Below are 23772 nucleotides of genomic sequence, written 5' to 3'. Positions count from 1 at the left end.
TGTCCCCCCTGGTTCTTCTTAACTCTTTCTTTAGGTCCTTCCTGGCTAACTTGTAACTCTCAAGCGCCCTAACTGAGCCTTCACGTCTCATCTTAACATAAGTCTCCTTCTTCCTCTTCACAAGAGATTCAACCTCTTTAGTAAACCATGGTTTCCCTCACACGACTGCTTCCTCCCTGCCTGACAGGTACATATTTATCGAGGACGCATAGTAGCTGTTCCTTGAACAAGCTCCACATTACAATTGTGCCCATCCCAGCAGTTTCCTTCCCCAACCTATGCTTACTTCATAAGTAAGAAGGGGAGAGGGGTTGGGGGCATTGTTTTTTCTTTTGGGGGCCTCTCTGGCCCTTATGGGAGGCACAGAGAGGGGGTAAAGGAGGAAGGGATGGGGGGGGGGGGTTCTCTCCCCAGGTGTTGGGGGGTCAGAAAGAAAATGACAGAGGGTGGGGTGTGGCCCCTGGTTTCAGAGAGGGGGAGGTTGGGGACATTAAGGGGCAATCGTGCAAAAAAAACAATATCCCTCTCCCTTGATGGGTTGACTCATTGTAGACACATAATCCTCTTCACTGATTGGTTGGAGAGCTCACTTCCGGAAGGGGAGGAAGGACTCACTTACCCCGGAAGTAGATGATTGGGGAGACCGGAAGCAGGTTGTGCTGGAGCTGTGGGGCCTGGAAGAGGAGCTGTTTTTTGGCCAAATTTGTTTTCCTGTCTCCTTCCTTTATTGGTCGGTGAAGGGAGCGGGCGGCCGACATGTCGATCGAGATCGAATCGGCGGAGTAAGCGGAGCCTTTAGAATTCAAACCGCGCGGGACCGTTAATGGAACGCGGGGCGGTTGGCGGCTCGAGCCCTGGAGCGCGCGGCGGCGGCTCTGCAATCAAAAAGCAAAGCCCAGCTCTTTAATTTAATATATATTCCAGAGTAGAGAGTTCGAGCGCTGAATTCACACTTTGCATTATTTGCGGCATCGGCTGGGCTTGGCAATGCAATGACTCCGGGGTTGCACTGACAATAAACCTACGGTCCTTTAAAAATGGAATTCACTACCACAGAAAGTAGTTAAGGCCAAAACCTTGTCTAGACCGTAGGGATTCTATGATTACGGAGGAAAGGGGATCAGGATATTGAATTGGATGATCATACTGAATGGCAGACCAGTCTCAAAGGGCTGAATGGCCTACTCGTAGCTCCCATGTTTCTATGATGAAGGCTGATGTGTAGAGGCCTGTCCCTCCGATAGAGTCCCTATTGGTAGCTGGGACTCAAACCCAAGGGGGCTTGATAATATGAGATGGTCACTAATACGTCCAATAGTGTAAAACACTGGTTCAGCTTCAACTGGAGCATTGAACAACAAAAACAAAGAACTGGACAGCACAGGAACAGGCCCTTTGGTCCTCCAAGCCCATACTGATCATGATGCCCTAACTAAACTACAAAAAAAAACCCTTCTGCCCTTACTCGGTCCGTATCCCTCTATTCCCTCCCTATTCATGTACCCATCCAGATGCCTCTTAAATGTTGCTAAAGTGCTTGCTTCCACCACCATCTCTGGCAGTACGTTCCAGGCACCTACCACTCTGTGAAAAACTTCCCTCCACACATCATAGGGCCCCTGCAGTACAGAAGGAGGCCGTTCAGCCCATCGAGTCTGTATTGACCACAATCCCACCTGAGCTCTATTTCCATAACCCCACAGATTTACCCTGCTAATCCCCCTGACAGTTGGTCAATTTAGCTTGGCCATTCCATCTAACTTGCACATCTTTGAACTGTGACTGTGGGAGGAACCTGGAGCACTGGGAGGAAACCCACGCAGGCACGGAGAAAGTGCAAACTGCACACAGACAGGGGCCGAGGCCAGAATTGAAGCTAGGTCCCTGACACTGAAGCAGCAGTGCTAACCACTCTGCCATTGCCATCTCCCTTAAATTTGGTGTGTGTGCGTGTCCCCGTGGGAGTGACTAGAACTAGGGGGCACTTAAAAAAAATAATGGGTGTCCCCCTTAAGTCGGAGACGCAAAGGGATTTTTTTCCACTGAAGGTCTTGAATCTTTGGGACTCCGTTTCCCTGCAGTGCAGTGGAGACTGGACCAATAAATGTTTTTTATGGCTAAGATGGAGATTCTTGACGAACAAGGTTTGACGTCGGTGGTGGGCAAGTTATTGGAAGGTGTGATAAGGGATAGGATCTACAAATATTTGGATAGACAGGGACTTATTAGGGAGAGTCAACATGGCTTTGTGCGTGGTAGGTCATGTTTGACCAATCTATTAGAGTTTTTCGAGGAGGTTACCAGGAAAGTGGATGAAGGGATGGCGGTGGATGTTGTCTACCTGGATTTCAGCAAGGTCTTTGACAAGGTCCCTCATGGGAGGTTAGTTAGGAAGGTTCAGTCGCTAGGTATACATGGGGAGGTAGTAAATTGGATTAGACACTGGCTCAATGGAAGAAGCCAGAGAGTGGTTGTGGAGGATTGCTTCTCTGAGTGGAGGCCTGTGACTAGTGGTGTGCCGCAGGGATCGGTGTTGGGTCCATTGTTGTTTGTCATCTATATCAATGATCTGGATGATAATGTGGTAAATTGGATCAGCAAGTTTGCTGATGATACAAAGATTGGAGGTGTAGTGGACAGTGAGGAAGGTTTTCAAAGCTTGCAGAGGGATTTGGACCAACTAGAAAAATGGGCTGAAAAATGGCAAATGGAATTTAACGCAGACAAGTGTGAGATATTGCACTTTGGAAGGACAAACCAAAGAAGAACGTACAGGGTAAATGGTAGGACTCTGAAGAGTGCAGTTGAACAGAGGGATCTGGGAATACAGGTACAGAATTCCCTAAAAATGATGCCACAGGTGGATAGGGTCGTAAAGAGTGCCTTTGGTACATTGGCCTTTATAAATCGGAGTATCGAGTATAAAAGTTGGAGTGTTATGGTAAGGTTATATAAGGCATTGGTGAGGCCGAATTTGGAGTATTGTGTACAGTTTTGGTCACCTAGTTACAGGAAGGATGTAAATAAGATTGAAAGAGTGCAGAGAAGGTTCACAAGGATGTTGCCGGGACTTGAGAAGCTGAGTTACAGAGAGAGATTGAATAGGTTGGGACTTTATTCCCTGGAGCGTAGAAGATTGAGGGGAGATTTGATAGAGGTGTATAAGATTTTGATGGGTATAGATAGAGTGAATGCAAGCAGGCTTTTTCCGCTGAGGCTAGGGGAGAAAAAAACCCAGAGGGCATGGGTTAAGGGTGAAAGGAGAAACGTTTAAAGGGAATATTTGGGGGGGGCTTCTTCACGCAGAGTGTGGTGGGAGTGTGGAATGAGCTGCCGGATAAAGTGGTAAATGCGGGGTTACTTTTAACATTTAAGAAAAACTTGGACGGGTTCATGGATGAGAGGGGTGTGGAGGGATATGGTCCAAGTGCAGGTCAGTGGGACTAGGCAAAAAATGGTTCGGCACAGACAAGAGGGGCCAAAGGGCCTGTTTCTGAGCTGTAATTTTCTATGGTTCTAAGGGAGTCTGGGGTTATCGGTGGACCTGGCTATGCAGAAAGTAGCGTTGAGGCCAAAATGGGATCAGCTGTCATCTTATCGAATGGTGGAGGAGGCTTGAGGGGCTGAATAGCTGACTCCTGCTCCTAATTCGTATGACCGTATTGTCTCCAGTTGAGGGCGTTGGGCACCTGAGGAAAGTTTTTGGGTTTGCCAGCCTGCTAGGAATTGAAGATCAATCTTTGGGACACTGCTGTGTGCAACCCTGGGGAAAAATTATCAGGACGTCCAAAAAGGATTTTTTGTTTGTCATTTTCTTTGTGCTTTTCTCTTTGCTAGATGTCAAAATATTGACAATGGCGGGGTGGAAAAAGGCTGTTGCATTAACAGTTAAGCATCAGCCAGGTGGATAATGAGTCCTTTTGTTTTCCAATTAGCATAGAAAGTCACAAGGATTGATGTGTTGGCCGACTAATGGCTGGAGTGTGAGGGCAGTTCCTATGATGAAACTTCCAGGCATACATTTAATCACATTGGCAATCTTAATTACAGAGAGTGCAAAAGTGGTTCACATGGATGGTTCCCGGGCTGAGGAACAGCAATTACAAAGATAATATTGGAGAAGTTGGGACATTTTTCCTTGGAGAGAAGGTGGAGATTTGATGGATGTATTCAAAATCACGAGGGGGTCTGGACAGAATAGATGGGGAGAAACTGTTTGCACTGCTGAAAGGGTTTTCTCACATTAAGAACAAGAGGGTGCAGATTTAAGATAATAGGTGAAATAAGCTGTGGCAACTTGAGGGAAACCTTTTCATGCAGCGAGTGGTTGAGGTTTGGAATTTGCCTGTGTGTGTGGTGGAGGCAGACTCAAGACATTCAAAAGGGAATTAGGAGATTATTTTCAAAGGAAGAACGTGCAGGGTTACTGAGAAGTGGGGGAGTGGTACTAGGTGAATTGCTTATTCGGAGAGCTGGTACAGACACAATAGGCTGAATTATGCTGCAACGGTAAGGTAAAGTCGCCATAGCCCCAAATGACCGTAGGCTGCTCTCCCCTTTTGAGGAGGAGTGCTGACTGGTGGTGATTTAACCTGAGGATCACACCTCAGGTGAAGGAAAAGGTTGAGAAGGCAGGCCTTCGTAAATAACCTCAGCCGGTATGGGAATTGAACCTGTCAGGTGTCACTGCATCACAAACCAGCCGTCCAGCCAACTGAGCTAGATTTTGCTGTACAGATTCTGTGAACGGGCAATTCAGGAGAAATATCTTTCATCCGACAGTGGTAAGAACATGGAATTTGCTGCCACAGGGAGTGGTTGAGGAGAATAGTATAGATGCACTTCAGAGGAATCTGAATAAATGTGAGTGAAAAAGATGTGTTGAGAGGGTGGGACTAGACTCGTGTGGAGCATGAACAACAGCATGGACCAAATAGCTTGTTAATGTGCTGTGGAACCAATGTACAGACCTCGCATTTTCCTGGAAGTTACTTGTTTGTGAAGACTAGCTGTTGAGTGACAACTGGGACATTGTAACTATCAGAAATGGCTCAATAAGCTGCAGCTCTGGTCATAGAGAAGACCGATGGGCGATCTGATTTAGGTCTTTGAATTATGAAGGGTTCAATAAGGTAGTCATGATGTGGAGATGCCGGCGTTGGACTGGGGTAAACACAGTAAGAAGTTTAACAACACCAGGTTAAAGTCCAACAGGTTTATTTGGTAGCAAAAGCCACACAAGCTTTCGAGGCTCTAAGCCCCTTCTTCAGGTGAGTGGGAATTCTGTTCACAAACAGAACTTATAAAGACACAGACTCAATTTACATGAATAATGGTTGGAATGTGAATACTTACAACTAATCCAGTCTTTAAGAAACAAAACAATGGGAGTGGAGAGAGCATCAAGACAGGCTAAAAAGATGTGTATTGTCTCCAGACAAGACAGCCAGTGAAACTCTGCAGGTCCACGCAACTGTGGGAGTTTCAAATAGTGTGACATGAACCCAATATCCCGGTTGAGGCCGTCCTTGTGTGTGCGGAACTTGGCTATCAGTTTCTGCTCAGCGACTCTGCGCTGTCGTGTGTTGCGAAGGCCGCCTTGGAGAACGCTTACCCGAATATCAGAGGCCGAATGCCCGTGACCGCTGAAGTGCTCCCCAACAGGAAGAGAACAGTCTTGCCTGGTGATTGTCGAGCGGTGTTCATTCATCCGTTGTCGCAGCGTCTGCATAGTTTCCCCAATGTACCATGCCTCGGGACATCCTTTCTTGCAGCGTATCAGGTAGACAACGTTGGCCGAGTTGCAAGAGTATGTACCGTGTACCTGGTGGATGGTGTTCTCACGTGAGATGATGGCATCTGTGTCGATGATCCGGCACGTCTTGCAGAGGTTGCTGTGGCAGGGTTGTGTGGTGTCTTGGTCACTGTTCTCCTGAAGGCTGGGTAGTTTGCTGCGGACAATGGTCTGTTTGAGGTTGTGCGGTTGTTTGAAGGCAAGAAGTGGGGGTGTGGGGATGGCCTTGGCGAGATGTTCGTCTTCATCAATGACATGTTGAAGGCTCCGGAGGAGATGCCGTAGCTTCTCCGCTCCGGGGAAGTACTGGACAACGAAGGGTACTCTGTCCACTGTGTCCCGTGTTTGTCTTCTGAGGAGGTCGGTGCGGTTTTTCGCTGTGGCGCGTTGGAACTGTTGATCAATGAGTCTAGCGCCATATCCTGTTCTTATGAGGGCATCTTTCAGCGTCTGGAGGTGTCTGTTGCGATCCTCCTCATCCGAGCAGATCCTGTGTATACGGAGGGCTTGTCCGTAGGGGATGGCTTCTTTAACGTGTTTAGGGTGGAAGCTGGAGAAGTGGAGCATCGTGAGGTTATCCGTGGGCTTGCGGCACAGTGAGGTGCTGAGGTGACCGTCCTTAATGGAGATGCGCGTGTCCAAGAATGCAACCAATTCTGGAGAGTAGTCTATGGTGAGCCTGATGGTGGGATGGAACTTGTTGATGTCATCATAGAGTTGTTTCAGTGATTGTTCACCATGAGTCCAAAGGAAGAAAATGTCATCGATGTATCTAGTGTATAGCATCGGTTGAAGGTCCCGTGCGGTGAAGAAGTCTTGTTCGAACCTGTGCATGAAGATGTTGGCATATTGAGGTGCAAATTTGGTCCCCATGGCTGTTCCGTGTGTCTGGATGAAGAACTGGTTGTTGAAGGTGAAGATATTGTGGTCCAGGATGAAGCGGATGAGATGTAAAATTGCATCTGGAAACTGGCAGTTGTTGGCGCTGAGCACTGAGGCCGTTGCAGCAATGCCATCGTCATGGGGGATGCTGGTGTAGAGTGCTGAGACATCCATTGTGACGAGGAGCGCTCCTGGTTCAACTGCTCCATGTGTGCCGAGTTTCTGTAGTTCCGCACACACAAGGACGGCCTCAACCGGGATATTGGGTTCATGTCACACTATTTGTAACTCCCACAGTTGCGTGGACCTGCAGAGTTTCACTGGCTGTCTTGTCTGGAGACAATACACATCTTTTTAGCCTGTCTTGATGCTCTCTCCACTCCCATTGTTTTGTTTCTTAAAGACTGGATTAGTTGTAAGTATTCACATTCCAACCATTATTCATGTAAATTGAGTCTGTGTCTTTATAAGTTCTGTTTGTGAACAGAATTCCCACTCACCTGAAGAAGGGGCTTAGAGCCTCGAAAGCTTGTGTGGCTTTTGCTACCAAATAAACCTGTTGGACTTTAACCTGGTGTTGTTAAACTTCTTTCAATAAGGTAGACATAGAGAAGGTGTTTCTGCTTGTGGAGGGAATACAAAGCCATAAATATAAGATAATCACCAATAAATCCAATGGGGGAATTTAAGGGAAACGACAATGCATAAGAGAAGACAGTAGGAGAGTATGTTAATGGAGTTAAATGAAGAGAGTGTGAGGAGGAACATGTGGAGCACAATCATCAACATAGAAAGGCATTTTTGAAGTGATTCCCATTTGCCTGGGTATGACAAATGGGAAGGCGTTGAGACTGACATTGTCAGCAGTGATCTCTGGTATTGACAGCCCAATTACTGCCGATGGCCATTTTAGTACCCGCACCAACCTATAGCTTAAATATTAATTCCCAACTTCAAACCATAGCCCCTAGAGCTGAGGGCTAAATCATGTGTTATATAGCAGTATCTGGGAACTGGGCTGTGGTATCAACACTGTTTCCTTATATAATGATTCACCACGGAAGGAGGCCATTTGAGACATCATACCTATGCTGACTCTCAAATCCCCCTCCTCTGGACCTTGCTCAGAGCCCCACGGTATATTCCCTTATAAGTTATGTCTAATTTTCTTTTTGAAAACTTGCAGGCAGTGCACTTCAGATTGTCATAACTCACTGTGGTTATAAAAAAAAATTCCTCATGTCACTTGGATTGCTTTGCCAATCTATAAATAGCCCCTTTACCATAGCAATGCATTTCAAGGCACTTCAATTTACATTATAAAGCAAAATTTGACACTCAACCACACAAGGAGGTGACATGACAAGTGAAATAGTGCCATGGGATCTTTTGCCCCTAGTCGAGAGGGCAGATGGCTGCATCTCTTCCTATCTCTCATCTTCCTCCATCTGTAACTCTGTAATCTAGCCTAATAACTCCTCATATGGCCTGGTATCAAACTTTGTTTTGCAATGTTCTTTCAAGAACCTTGGAGCATTTCCCTACATTTTAGGTGTTATAAAAATGCAAATTGTTGTTGGATGAAGTGAGTGTATTGGGTGCAGGAATCTTGTTTTGATATTTCCATTATAAATTCCTGTATCTGATTTAGTAATAGAAACCTCCTATGTAAACATGTCACAGTGTCATTGCATCCTCCTGTAAGATATGGTGCAGCAGCCCCTAGATGCAAATTTTACATTGGCAATTTCCTCTAGCAATTTAAAAAATTTCAGCCTTTCATGTTATTGGTGTAAGGCCCACCCCAGAGATATGAGCACATAATCTAGGTAATCCTTTTAATGCAGTGCTGAGGGATTGCTGCACTTTTGTCTTTAGATTATATGTTAAATCTTTGCTATATAATATATATTATATCTTTGAGGAGAGCCCCGGCACAATTTTGAGGCGTGAAATAACTCTAGATCAACAGTTGTCTTTCAATTGACACAACTGAAATGTAAACAAAAGACCTAGAGGAGGCCATTTAGCCCCAGAGCCTGTTCCGCAATTCAGTGGGATCATGCTGATCTCTGACCTAACTTTACAAAGCTGCCTTTGGTTAATAATCTTTCAGTCTCAGACTTTAAATTAACAATTTATCTAACAAGAATTGCTGTTTCCGTAAGTGAGTTCCAAATACCTACCATCCTTTGTGCGTAGAAGTATTTCCTGTTTTCCCTCCGGAAAGGGCTGGCTCTAATTTTGATACTATGCTCCCTAGTCTTGGATTCCCCAACTCTGGTAGTAGCTTCTATCTACCCTATCTATTCCCCTTCAAAACTTGAAAACTTAAATCAAATCACTGTTGACCTTTTTAAAAATTCTTTCATGGAAAGTGGGTGTTGCTGGTGAGGCCTCATCTCTAACTGCTCTCAAGAAGGTGGTGGTGAGCCACTGCCAGTCCATCTGGTGTGGGTACTTGCACTGTGGCTGTTAGGAAGGGACCTTCTAAATACCAGGGAATGCGGCCCTAGTTTGTCGTCTTTCTAGTCATTATCACATTGTCTTTTGTGGGCGCTTGATGTATGCATATTGGCTGCTGTGTCTCATACATTACACCAGTAACTGTATTTCTAAGATATTCATTTGGGCAGTAAAGTACTATAGGATGCACTGAGGTTGCAAAAGGTGCAATCCAAGTTTGTTCTTCACAAATGTCGATATAGGCATTTATGAGAGGAAAGTTAGACAGGAGGTATGTTAGATGTAAGATTTATAATACAAGTAGATTTAGCATGCCGTGTATATTTACTTTGTATTGGTTTGTAATATAAATCTGGTGCATTTTTAATGTGTTAATAGGGTTGCTTTTTCTTTCATAGTGTTGTCCGTCTGATCATGCAGTATCTGAAGGAGAACAATTTGCACCGGACCCTGGCAACTTTACAGGAAGAGACCACAGTGTCTCTGAACACTGTGGACAGTATTGAGAGTTTTGTAGCAGATATAAACAGCGGCCACTGGGACACTGTATTACAAGCCATACAGTCACTGAAGCTGCCTGATAAAACTCTCATCGATTTGTATGAACAGGTGAGTTTTTCCTGCTTCCTCTGTTCTTGTTTCAGGTTCCACCATTCGTAGTATTTTGCTTAAAATAATTAATCAAATGTGATTAATCTGAAGACACAAGGAGGGGATTGTGTTGCTATAGCTATGTATGTTTTTGTACTGTTGTGGAGGATTTCTACCTGAAGGGGAAAATATTTTTCTTGTGTTTTCCCCCTTATTTGCAACTCCTTCCACTCCTCTCTTTTGGGTTACCAGTTCTCTAGAAGTTGTCAAATCTAATACTGAAAATTCCCATGCACTATTTATTTCAGCAAACGTTAGCTTCAACAGTAACTCAGAGCTCATTACCACCTAAACACATTTTGCAGCCATCATCACACAAGTCAGATTTACTTCAGTGATTATGGTTTCCAATTTCTCACCATTTTAAGACCAAATTATTCACACTAAAAAGTACAAAAAAAATCCTGTGTCAAGTCAGCTAGCACAAGGTTTCAACAGCAATGCACCAAACCTAAGTATGCCCCAAGGCAAAATCAAAGTAAAGACAAAGCATTTTATAAGTTAAATGCTGAAATTATTTGACAATGTGCTGTAAACAATTAACAATTCCAAGTTACTGAAGTTAGAAACCTTGTAAACAGATATGCTTCTGACAGTGTGGTGTTTTACTATTGCGCTGCTCTCAATGTGAAAGCAGCAATGTTCACTTGTACCAAAAGGCTTGAGCACAAACCCTGAGCCGGCAGTTTCATGCAGTGAGTGGGTGCTGCACTGTCAGATGCTATCTTTCAGATGCTACTTTAAACTAAGGTTCTGTCTGCCCTCAGGTGAACACAAAATAAATTGTGCCACTACTGTTCTAGACTTGACCTCATGAGTGAATACCTTTTAACAATTGGATTAATGCCGGATAATTGATTTTACTAAGTCTAGGTGTGCCTTGTTTTTGGTGAATCTCTTCTGCGGAAAGAAAAACAGCAGTGTGCTCTGTGAATCCATAAACTAAGCTTGGCATATTACTGAGAGTTTTGAACTTGTTTTGTCTTCTGTTCATTCTCCAGGTGGTTTTAGAGCTGATTGAACTTCGTGAGTTGGGTGCTGCTAGATCATTGCTACGACAGACTGACCCGATGATTATGTTAAAACAGACCCAACCAGAGAGATATATTCACCTCGAGAACCTGCTAGCAAGGTCCTACTTTGATCCACGTGAGGTACGTTAACATCTTTCATTTGGCAAATTTTAGGAAGGGGGAAGGGAGAGCATGTGGAGAGAACAGGAAGCAGATATCTGTTGAATGTATGGTACCTATCCTCTCCAGGTGTAGATTATAAATAAACTTTCTACTGCTTTTGTCAAACTGGTGAAGTCTCTAATTTCTTTCCAACACTTCATCACCTACCCCCTCCATGACTTCCATTGATGCTAAACATACAACTTGAATAAAGACCCCTGAGAAACCAAGGTTTTTAAATTGATAATGATTTTAATAATTCTTATCCATAAATAATGTGTCTTTTGAATATTGGATAAAGTGAAGAAGTATTTAATTTCTCCACTGACTGGCTATTCATACTATTGGAGGCTTTGGCAATCACAGTAAGGGGTTGAATATTTCACAAAGTGAGAATGTATGGGATCATGATGCAACCCACATGAAACAAGTATAAATTCCTGCTTTGGAGGCCTGGGGCTGTTTTGTTTGAACACCATTATACTTTGCTGCTACAGGTGGTTTTATATTAAAGGTGTGTAGTCAACATCAGTCCTCTCACCTGCAATGGCACATTCATGTTTCAAGCCAGACATTTAATGATGTCTGAAACCTAAGTTTCTGTGGTTTGGACTGTCTACCTGATTTATTTCACCTTCCCTTTCAATGATACAATTTATTTTTGTACAGGAGCTGAGGTGGGTTGAAATGCATGGACTTGTGGGTGTCAGTTTTCATGCCGTGCATATATTTGTAATGCACGTATCATGGAGGCCACTTGGTCCATCATGCAACTGTCAGTACTTTGAAAGACTGATCCCAATTAATCCAACACACCCCTACTCTTTCCCATAGCCCTGCTAATTTTTCTTTATCCTTCAAATATTTATCCATTTCCCTTTTGAAAGTGTCTATGGAGCCTGCTTCCGCCATCCTTTCAGGCAGGGAACATTCCTGATCACAACTCAGTGTTTTTAAAAACAAAAAATCCTTGTCTTTTTACTTCATATCAATAATATGTGAGTTTCCTCCCACAGTCCAAAGATGTTCAGGTTAGGTGGATTGGCCATGCTGAATTGCCCCTTAGTGTCTCAAGATGTGTAGGTTAGTGGAATTAGCGGGGTAAATATGTGGGGTTACAGGGTTAGGGCCTAGGCGGGATGCTCTGGGTGCAGACTTGATGGGCTGAATGGCCTCCTGCACTGTAGTGATTCTATGATTCTGTTAAGTCCAGTGCCGTTCAGCTGCAGCTTATTGGGTATGTTTATTGCATTTCAAAGTACCTCAGACGCACATTGCCATCTGTAATTGTGAGGTAGGTGAATAGAACATAGTCAACCAAGCAGAATAAATTGAGAGTCTGTGAAATTTTACTTCTCAATTATCCATCATGCCTCAGTGCATTGCTGTATGTTTCTACTTAGGCTTACCCAGATGGTAGCAGTAAAGAGAAGCGCAGAGCAGCCATTGCTCAGGCACTGGCAGGCGAAGTCAGTGTGGTGCCCCCTTCACGTCTCATGGCTTTGTTGGGTCAGGTAAGTGTACTGCATTTTGCTATACTTATTGCATTCCATTTAATGTCCATGCTTGGAATATGTTGATTGGAGCATAAACATAGCACTGACTGTTGTTTTCAGTAACTTTGAAATTAGTGAACGTTCTAAGCAGAAGCATTTGAGTAGAGACAATTATTGCACTGAGAAGATCGTTTACATGTTGCACATTGGTAAATTAAAGACATGTAAGGAATGCTAACCTAGGTGTTCCTTTTATAATGCCAGTGGTAACGCATTTAAAACGAAGGGGTTTTAATGGGTGTTAAGATTGGGAAACCTAGGCCACAATAATCAAGAATGCAAATAATTCACGACCAGCTCTCTTGCTTTTATAGTGTATTTTTTGTCATTTTATACATTATTAAAATGTCATCTTTTTAAAAAAATAATTTTTTGGTTGCTCTAGGCATTAAAGTGGCAGCAACACCAGGGGCTGCTTCCTCCAGGTATGACGATTGACTTGTTTAGAGGTAAAGCAGCCGTGAAAGATGTAGAAGAAGAGAAATTCCCCACACAACTCAGCAGACACATCAAGGTAAACGTTATATTTGGATTTAATGAAACACATGTTACTCCTACTCAGTCCAAAACAGGATCGAGCTGAACTCTCAGCCCTATGGAATTGGTTAAACCATTCATGCAAATACACATTTAATGACTAAGCACAGCTATGATCTCAATGTTTTGTTCTAGAATTTTGTACTATTCATAGATTAGCGGTGTGGGTAAACATGATGTTCAAGTGAGAGTTTTTCGAAGCAGTTTCAAGCCTTCGTTTAAATGCAACTTTCAGATTTGGAGGGAACGTGCAGGGGAAGGTGGGTTTAAGTACCTTTAACTCGAGATAAAAACCAGATTTCCTAAGGGTAAAACAATTCATTGTAATGTTCAGAATGACATGAATGTGAAGTCAATCATTTTGTATTTTTTTAACAGTTTGGTCAGAAGTCCCATGTGGAGTGTGCTCGCTTCTCTCCAGATGGTCAATACCTTGTTACTGGTTCTGTGGACGGCTTTATCGAAGTGTGGAACTTCACCACTGGCAAAATTAGAAAGGTAAGTACAGGAGGGAGAGGTTTGCAGCGGGTATCTTATGTAGGTGGCATAGTGGAACAGCGGTTAGCACTGCTGCCTCACAGCGCCTGTGTTTGATTCCAGCCTTGGGTGTGGAGTTTGCACGTTCTCCCTGTGTCTGCGTGGGTTTCCTCCAGGTGCTCCGGTTTCCTCCCATAGTCCAAAGATGTGTAGGTTAGTTGGATTAGCCAAGGGAAATGTGTGGATTATGGGATAGGGTGGGGGAAAAGGCCTAGGTAAGATGCTCTGTCAGAGAGTCGATGCAGACTTGATGGGTCAAATAGCCTCTACTGCACTCTAGGGATTCTATTCTGTTCTATGGTAGTTTAAAGATCTCCATTCAAACTTCTCTTAATCAAGTACTTCACAGTATCGTGAACTCGTAGCTGTTTCTGGTGCTTTGCTAATTGTAAAGTCTATTTTGCTCATCCATGTTAAATTTGGTTGACTTTTCCAGCCAGAACATTTAGTGCTCTTGGGATACAGGTGAAATATTTTAAAACATACAGGTACAGGAATGACTAAACCTATTTCTTAATAACACTGGATATTTTTAAAAAGGTGCTGATGGCGATATTTTTGCTTTGATGTGAGCTCGGCATTCAAATATGAAATGTAAAAGTATGAATGAATATTTAAGCCAATTTTTAAATTCTACCTGCAATAAATTTAGCATGGTTTAGAATTCACATTTATTATAAGTGTGCAGAAAGCTATTGGGAAGAACCTACTCTTTTCGAAACAAATCTGCATGTTCCACTGATGCCATATCGATCAGTTTGGTATCTGCTGAATAAAATTACACAACTATCCAAGTTCAGAGATAGAGGCCATGTTGTCCCTAATTGCATAGCACATTTGGTTTGAATAGAATAGAAGCCCTACAGTGTAGAAGGAGACCATTCAGCCCATCAAGCCTGCACCAACAACAATCCCAGCCAGGCACTATCCCCATAACCCCACTTATTTACCCTGCTAATGCCCCTGACAGTAAAGGGTAATTTAGCATGGCCAATTAACCGGAAACCGGAGCATCTGGAGGAAACCCACACAGAGAACGTGCAAACTTCACACATACAGTCACCCAAGGCTGGAATTGAACCCAGGACTCTAGTGCTGTGTGCTACTGTGGGTGTACATAATCCATTAATGATCGCTTTTCATTTTGTTTAGGTGTTAATTTTTGTTAACCTCGTGAAGGAGTTCACAGTCTGTCCCAAGTTTCACCTGTATTTAACTCAACACTTTTCATTGCTAAAAGTGTAATTTGTGGATTATCAATAAAAGGGTACTGCATCACATTTTATTATAGTGTGACTACTGTATCCCTGAAGGTTACATGAACAATTTGACTGAATGGAGCTACGTTGATATTAATTTTTCGCCTCTGAACTGTTTCTCATCAGCTGTTTGTTGATGTGTATAGTGGACATATCTTGTTGGAGGCCTCTCTGGTTTATTTTATCTCATTAAGAAAATTTTGCAACAATTAGTATGTTAGCAGATGTTGTGTTGCTGTTGCATCAGCGATGGATACTTCATCCTTTTCTTAACTCCCCATATGTCACTTTCTAGGATCTGAAATACCAAGCACAGGATAACTTCATGATGATGGACGATGCAGTTCTTTGCATGTGTTTCAGTCGTGATACTGAAATGCTGGCTACAGGTGCACAGGACGGAAAGATTAAGGTGGGTAGTTCAACTGAGAAAATATTTTATTTCGATGCAAAGGTGCCTTTAAGTTTTAAATTGTCCATATAAATTCACTTGCAATGATTGATGTTTCATCACCTTGGATATAAGGTGGAATAAACAAACAACAAGCAATCCTCTAGTTAAATGTTATTTGTATCAATATTTAGGCAAATAAGAGAATAGTCAGAATGTGGAACTTGGAGTCGTTGCGTATTTGAGGCAAGTAGAGTTAGAGATTTACAGCATGGAAACAGGCCCTTCAGCCCAACTTGTCCATGCTGCCCCTTTTTTAAACCACTAAGCTAGTCCCAATTGCTTGCATTTGGCCCATATCCCTCTATACCCATCTTACCCATGTAACTGTCTATAAACATTTTTTAAAAGACAAAATTGTACCCGCCTCCACTACTACCTCTGACAGCTTGTTCCAGACACTCACCACCCTCTGTGTGAAAAAAATTGCCCCTCTGGACCCTTTTATATCTCTCCTCTCTCACCTTAAACCTATGCACTCTAGTTTTAGACTCCCCTACCTTTGGGAAAAGATATTGACTAGCTGATTTGTGCACCTCATTATTTTATAGCCCTATAAGATCACCCTTAAACCTCCTACGCTCCAGAGGAAAAAGTCCCAGTCTATCCAGCCTCTCCTTATAACTCAAACCATCAAGTCCCGGTAGCATCCTAGTAAATCTTTTCCGCACTTTCTAGTTTAATAATATCCTTTCTATAATAGGGTGACCAGAACTGCACACAGTATTCCAAGTGTGGCCTTATCAACGTCTTGTACAACTTCAACAAGACATTCCAACTCCTGTATTCAATGTTCTGACCAATGAAACCGAGCATGCCAAATGCTTTCTTCACCACTCTGTCCACCTGTGACTCCACTTTCAAGGAGCTATGAACCTATACCCCTAGATCTCTTTGTTCCGTAACTCCTTCCAATGCCCTGTCATTAACTGAGTAAGTCTTGCCCTGGTTTGATCTAGCAAAATACATCCCCTCTCATTTATTTAAATTAAACTCCATCTGCCATTCGTCCGCCCCCTGGCCCAATTGATCAAGATCCCGTTGCGATCCTAGATAACCTTCTTCACTGTCCACCATGCCACCAATCTTGGTATCATCTGTAAACTTATTAACCATGCCTCTTAAATTCTCATCCAAATCATTAATATAAATGACAAATAACAGTGGACCCAGCACCGATCCCTGAGGCACACTGCTGGTCACAGGCCTCCAGTTTGAAAAACAACCCTCTATAACCACCCTCTGTCTTCTGTCATCAAGCCAATTTTGTATCCATTTGGCTATCTCAACCTGGATCCTGTGAGATTTAACCTTATGCAACAACCTACCATGCGGTACCTTGTCAAAGGCCTTGTTAAAGTCCATGTAGACAACATCAACTGCACTGCCCTCATCTGCCTTCTTGGTTACCCCTTCAAAAAACTCAATCAAATTTGTGAGACATGATTTTCCACTCAAAGGTATGCTGACTGTCCCTAATCAGTCCTTGTGTCTCTAAATGCCTGTATATCCTGTCTCTCAGAATACCTTCTAACAACTTACCCATAGTAGATGTGAGACTCACCAGCCTGTAGTTCCCAGGCTTTTCCCTGCAGCCCTTTTTAAACAAAGGCACAACATTTGGCACCCTCTAATCTTCAGGCACCTCGTCTGTGGCTGTCGATGATTCAAATATCTCTGCTAGACTAGCATAGAGAAATACTTAATACAATTAATGTTACCAGAGAGGCAGTGCTGGGTAGACTAATGGGACTGAAGGTGGATAAGTCCCCGGGTCCGGATGGAATGCATCCCAGGGTATTGAAAGAAATGTCAGAGGTAATAGTGGATGCGTTAGTGATTATTTATCAAAACTCGTTGCATTCTGGGGTAGTGCCGGTTGATTGGAAAACGGCTAATGTTACGCCGCTGTTTAAAAAAGGAAGGAGACAAAAGGCGGGTAACTATAGGCCGGTCAGCTTAACGTCTGGTAGTAGGGAAAATGCTGGAATCCATTATTAAAGAGGAGATAGCAGGGCATCTGGATAGAAATGGTTCGATCAATCAGACGCAGCATGGATTCATGAGGGGAAAGTCGTGCTTGACGAACATGTTGGATTTTTATGAAGATGTGACTCGGGCGGTTGATGGAGGAGAACCGGTGGATGCGGTGTTTTTGGATTTCCAAAAGGCGTTTGATAAGGTGCCCCATAAAAGGCTACTGAAGAAGATTAGGGCACACGGAGTTGGGGGTAGTGTGTTAAAGTGGATTGGGGACTGGCTATCCGACAGGAAGCAAAGAGTCGGAATAAATGGGTGTTTTTCCGGTTGGAGGAAGGTAACTAGTGGCGTGCCGCAGGGATCGGTACTCGGGCCGCAACTATTTACCATTTATATAGATGATCTGGAGGAGGGGACGGAGTGTAGGGTAACGAAGTTTGCAGACGACACAAAGATAAGTGGAAAAGTGAATCGTGTGGAGGACGGAGAAGATCTGCAGAGAGATTTGGACAGGCTGAGTGAGTGGGCGAGGATATGGCAAATGGAGTATAACGTTGATAAATGCGAGGTTATACACTTTGGAGGAAATAATAACAAATGGGATTACTATCTCAATGGAAACAAATTAAAACATGCTACCGTGCAAAGGGACCTGGGGGTCCATGTGCATGAGACGCAAAAGCCCAGTCTGCAGGTACAACAGGTGATCAAGAAGGCAAATGGGATGTTGGCCTATATTGCGAAGGGGATAGAATATAAAAGCAGGGATGTCTTGATGCACCTGTACAGGGCATTGGTGAGGCCGCAGCTGGAATACTGTGTGCAGTATTGGTCCCCTTATATGAGGAAGGATATATTGGCATTGGAGGGAGTGCAGAGAAGGTTCACCAGGTTGATACCGGAGATGAGGGGTTTGGATTATGAGGAGAGGCTGAGGAGATTGGGTTTGTACTCGTTGGAGTTTAGAAGGATGAGGGGGGATCTTATGGAGACTTATAAGATAATGCGGGGGCTGGATAGGGTGGAGGCGGAGAGATTCTTTCCACTTAGTAAGGAAGTTAAAACTAGAGGACACAGCCTCAAAATAAAGGGGGGTCGGTTTAAGACAGAGTTGAGGAGGAACTTCTTCTCCCAGAGGGTGGTGAATCTCTGGAATTCTCTGCCCACTGAGGTGGTGGAGGCTACCTCGCTGAATATGTTTAAAGCGCGGATGGATGGATTCCTGATCTGTAAGGGAATTAAGGGTTATGGGGATCAGGCGGGTAAGTGGTACTGATCCACGTCAGATCAGCCATGATCTTATTGAATGGCGGGGCAGGCTCGAGGGGCTAGATGGCCTACTCCTGCTCCTATTTCTTATGTTCTTATAGATGCATTTAAGGGGACGCTAGATAAACACAAGAGTTAAAGGAATAGAAGGTGAGATGAAGAGGGGTGAGAGACTTGTGGGGCATAAATGTTGGTGCGGAGCAGCTGGGGTGAATGGCCTATGTAATTCATCCAAAGTGCACCTTCAATAAGGCTGTACAATGAGGAAATGTGATATTTAGCATGTCCTACCTATGGTGATTTTGTTAATGCTCTCATGATTTAGATCATGTTAGATCAGGAGATAGTCTGCACGTCTTCATTCAAAATGTATTGAATTTTGCAAGCCACCTTAGTTAAAATGCTTAATTCAACTTGATGTGAATACATTTTCAGGATTAAAAATCTTTGAATTATCTGGAGATTGTAAGAATTTTGTTCCTTATCGTTCAATTCCTATTTCTGATGGATTTCAGGTGAAATTATTTTGGTGGGTAATGGCATGTGATGAATCCTGTGATTGGGGGAACTGGGGTTAAGCCACAGTTAACTTTGTGCTAATTGCTGATTTCTAGACTATTGCAAGACGGAGAATTTCCATGTGCTGACTTTGCATTTAGAGAATATTGATTCATTGTGTATTCATTGATAATTCCTTGCAAACACTTCTGCATTTGTCTGTTCTCCATGTTGTTTTCTTTGCAACTTTTTAATATCACTCCCTTTTGATCCCCCTCCTGTGAAGAAAGTAAAATGGAGCCAAAAGATTAAAGTATGCTACAATCTTACTTATTTTGCATTTATTTGCGATGGAGATCAAATTCTTGCCCTTCCTTTTGTATGTAAATAGTGCTGATCTGAACACCGTAACCTGAGTTCCCTCTGATCACAAGCAGCAGATTGTAGGTCATTTATTTTTAAATAAGAGCGAAAAGGATTATTTTGTAATATGATTTGTTAATTGTGAAATTTTCAGCTAAAGGAATTCTGCACTGCAAACTTCAAATTGCTTACAGAGACTGGGATACTAAATCCTGAACAATGTGTTGGTTGCCCCACAGGTTTGGAAGATTCAGAGTGGTCAGTGTCTACGCCGATTTGAACGTGCTCACAGTAAGGGAGTAACCTGCCTGAGTTTCTCCAAAGACAGTAGTCAGATTCTCAGTGCATCTTTTGACCAAACAATCCGGTGAGATGTCTTTTAATTTGATTGTGAATTTTTGTTCCCCACACATCTCATCTCATAAATGTTTTAGGAGGCCTGATGGAATATTCTAGCCAAATCCTTGGGTGGGGGGGGAGGGAAGAATCATCTGCTGGGTTGGAACGCACATTTAAGCTTTGTGTTAGGTTTGTGAATTGCAATATAACCTCAGGAGCTGAGAAATCAATATCGAATTAAGTTGTATGATAACATTTTACACCTCTCAAATGATTGCAACCCAGGCAATCTGTTTAGGTGGTTTGAGTGTACACAGAATGGTATCAGTCATTATTCTTCTGGACCATCTTGTTAGTCTGAGCAAATCTAAGACTTGTGGTATAGTTTGTCAGTTCCTAATGGTATTTAGGATAATGTTTCAGAATGGTGGCACATTCTAACTCTAGGAACTTGAACATGGTACAACGGTGAAAGAGATATTCAAGTATTGATTCTGTAGATGTTTCAAATGGAGAAACTGAGTTTTTAAAAAACATTCTCTTTGGTAAGATGTAAAGATTGATAACCTAGAGGGATGCAGTGTTAATGTTGTCATGCAACATGGAAGAGCAGAGTATCTTTGTTGGTCATAGTGCCATGTTCAAGTTCTTGATCCATTAGGTGGGGCACGCAAAGTTAAGATGCATTGTTTTTCATCCTTTTCCTCCCCAGCTCCAAAAGATTAAGGAGAAATCAAGAGTGAGATTCACTTTGATCTTTGACAACTGCTGTTTGCTTGGTCAAGGAAACAGTATGAGGGAGGGCAACTGTAGTGATGCCAAAAGGGGGTGTCATTAATAATATATTATGACCGTTTTTTGGTAGGATTCATGGTCTGAAGTCTGGAAAAACGCTGAAGGAATTCCGAGGTCATACATCATTTGTTAACGAAGTGACATTTACACAAGATGGGCATTACATTTTGAGTGCATCCTCAGACGGCAGTGTAAAGGTACTTAATATTAAAGTGAATATTAAAGTGAAAAATGATGTATGATGAGAGATCTGTGAATGTAAAAGGTTTTTCCTTTTGGGTTAATAAGTGTGCCAGTAGGTCAGGGGCATTACACGCTTCTGGTGTTAGTGAATCAAGAAAATGTAGTTTAATACTTTAGATTTTCCAAGAAAAGTATTTTATATTCAAATCATTGGAATTTTGGCCATAAAATTCAGCAGTGTGTATTTTTTCCTTTCTTTGTCCCTTTAAATAGCCTTTAGAATTAAATAGAAATGAACTTTTGTGTATCTTGACCAGTGTGCATAATAATTGATAGCCAAGCCTAACAAATGAGCAATTTCTGTTTGATCTCAAGGTGCGTATACAAATTCGATGTGACTTCAAGATGGGCACCATAAATTTTTAACACCACACTTTGCACATGGAGACTCCTGCTGATTTGATAAAAGGCATTTTGAGTGGTGTGAAATATTTTTATTGCCTCACTTGCAGATCTGGAATGTGAAGACAACTGAGTGTGCAAATACCTTCAAGTCATTGGGCAGCTCTGCTGGTACCGATATCACAGTGAACAGCGTACACTTGCTGCCAAAGAACCCTGAACACTTTGTTGTGTGTAACCGGTCGAATACAGTAGTAATCATGAACATGCAAGGACAGGTATGACTGCATACTGTTTTACTAAAGCGGTTTGTTTTCAATTAATGAAGTGGATGAGTTTTTAAAAGAAGTCTAGAATACTGAATAAGACAGGATGTTGAGTTTGTATAGTGTTTCACTTGCTTCACTCATAATTAAACAAGTTTGTATAACAATAGTTGTGTGGCTTTAATTCAAAGTTTGAGATATGTAAGATTTTTAATGGGGTGATGGGTTACTTTTTAATTTAATCCCTGGATATTATTTCAATGTTTGAGTCATCAATCACTTTTGCATGGCTAGGAAAAATCTCAATTTTGGTTTATTCAGAAAATACTTGATGTAAAATCTGTTGGCTAATAAGCTCTAACATAAGTTTTCACTTAAATTTCATGTTTTGTTCTTTGGCTTTTTCTTTGGATTAGCTCCTCTCCCGTAGATTGATTCATTGATTAAGACTATTTCCAAAATCTGGTCATGGCAGGGTTCTAGCCTGCTACCATCCACTGGTTTTGTATGTGAACCAGGACCTATGAAATTCTCTCTCATCACGTCTTCAGATGTTGGGTTGGGAGAAAAGAATCAGATCACGAAATTAGTGTGGTTAATATTGTGTATTAGAAATAACCCAGCAATAATTGACAAATTACTTGGAAGGAATTTGGGGTAATAAATATAAATGGATCATCCAGAGAATTCAGGAGGAACTTTTTTGCCCAGGGTGCTGGAATATTGGACTCCACACCACTAATCAAGGGAAATAGCATAGCTGCATTCAAGATGAAAACGAGGGAGAAAGGAGTAGAAAAAAAAATATTGATTGGAAGATAGATGGGAGGCTTGATGCAGCACAAACCAGTTGGGCTGAATGCCAATTCTATGTAACATTTCTAATATTTTTTCAAATGAGCTAAAGGTAAAGGCATTATCTTTTATTTGCTTCAGGGAAATTGTTCTTCTGGCAAAAGGGCTTCCAAAGATGATTCATTTACATGGAGAAACTGAAGAAGTTCTCCATAAGGCAAAGATTTGTTGGAGATCTTCAAAATTATGAACATGTTAAGAGAAAATTTCCAATAGCTGCAGTGTCTGTAATCAGAGGGCACGGGATTAAGGTGACTGGCTAACGAATGGAAGTGCATGTTTAACATTGAATGGTTGGAATTTGGAAGGCTGATAAAGTGGATAAATACTTGGGAGAAAGAAAATGCAGGAATATGGGTTATGACTAGGTGTAACTGGATTGATCTATGAAAGAGCCAGCACACTCAATGGGTTGCATGGTTTCGAGAAATAGGAATTTCAAACTAATGTCTTGCTAGCTCCATAACTATAAATCCATTCTGTTACAGATTGTGAGGAGCTTTAGCTCTGGTAAAAGAGAGGGAGGTGACTTTGTGTGCTGCTGTCTGTCTCCACGTGGCGAATGGATCTACTGTGTTGGTGAAGATTTTGTGCTATACTGCTTCAGTACTGTGACTGGCAAACTGGAAAGAACATTGACGGTGAGGGGATACCAGTATACATTTTAACTATGCTATCCTGTAAATCAATATGCAAATTGAGTTTAAGACAAGAATTTTAATGAGGGACCTGTTTAGGTCAATTGAAGCCCTTTATTTTTGTATTGGTACATTTTGTTTGTTATAATTTTGCAGGTCCATGAAAAAGATGTTATTGGAATTGCTCATCATCCACATCAGAACCTGATTGGAACCTACAGTGAAGATGGTCTCCTTAAACTCTGGAAACCTTGAAGGAGTGATACTTATGGTTTTGTTTTTTAAACCTTTGCCTCTAAAATAACCATTTTAGTTTCTAAATTAAATGTCTGCCCACGCAGAACAATGCTGAACCTCCGTTTATACAAAACAATCACCTGGTAACTGCAGTGCTGTTGACTATTTTTGTTGCAGAACCAAAATCACTGTAGAGTTTAAAGTGTAGTTTTAAAATAAAATGTAACATTGAGTGACCAAACTCAGTGATTGTTTTGTTCTGCAATAGCTGAAATGTTAATTCTACAAATTTTTATACATGACCTGAATAACAGTTGTGGGCAATAACTGCTGAAGCATCCAATTCAACTTATCCATCTCCAAGTTAGTAAATTCCACATTGTAGATCAGTTGTTACTGTGGTCAAACGGCCTTTGCTGTTAATATTAAGGGCAGCCCCTTAAGCCTGCTCCACTACTTGATACAATGGCTAATGATCTGCCTCAACTTACCGACACTCTCCATATCCTTGACTGAGATCAAAAATCTTACCTTTGCAGTGTGACAAGTTTCTCATCTGTTGTAAATTGACTTTTAATTGCAGCCTGATCTAGATTTCACAGAAGGGAAAGTGCCTCTACCTGGTCAGGCTGCTTAAAT

At 42.3% G+C, this 23772-nt stretch overlaps 1 protein-coding gene across 1 annotated transcript; it reads left to right on the top strand.

The window, feature by feature from the left end:
* The first annotated feature begins 613 nt into the window (after positions 1-613).
* smu1a (SMU1 DNA replication regulator and spliceosomal factor a) lies at positions 614-23365 on the top strand. The gene is made up of 12 exons (XM_078214020.1): positions 614-782; positions 9541-9751; positions 10795-10947; positions 12372-12482; positions 12910-13038; positions 13440-13559; positions 15153-15269; positions 19658-19785; positions 20623-20749; positions 21248-21415; positions 22747-22899; positions 23053-23365. The coding sequence occupies exons 1-12, from the start codon at positions 757-759 to the stop codon at positions 23149-23151; spliced, it is 1542 nt and encodes a 513-aa protein (XP_078070146.1). The 5' UTR covers positions 614-756; the 3' UTR covers positions 23152-23365.
* Positions 23366-23772: the final 407 nt, after the last annotated feature.

The sequence above is a fragment of the Mustelus asterias genome, chromosome 6 (genome assembly GCF_964213995.1).
Source record: "Mustelus asterias chromosome 6, sMusAst1.hap1.1, whole genome shotgun sequence".
Classification (NCBI taxonomy): domain Eukaryota; kingdom Metazoa; phylum Chordata; class Chondrichthyes; order Carcharhiniformes; family Triakidae; genus Mustelus; species Mustelus asterias.
The sequence above is the reverse complement of the archived record's forward strand: the minus strand, read 5'-3'. Positions and strand labels throughout refer to the sequence as shown.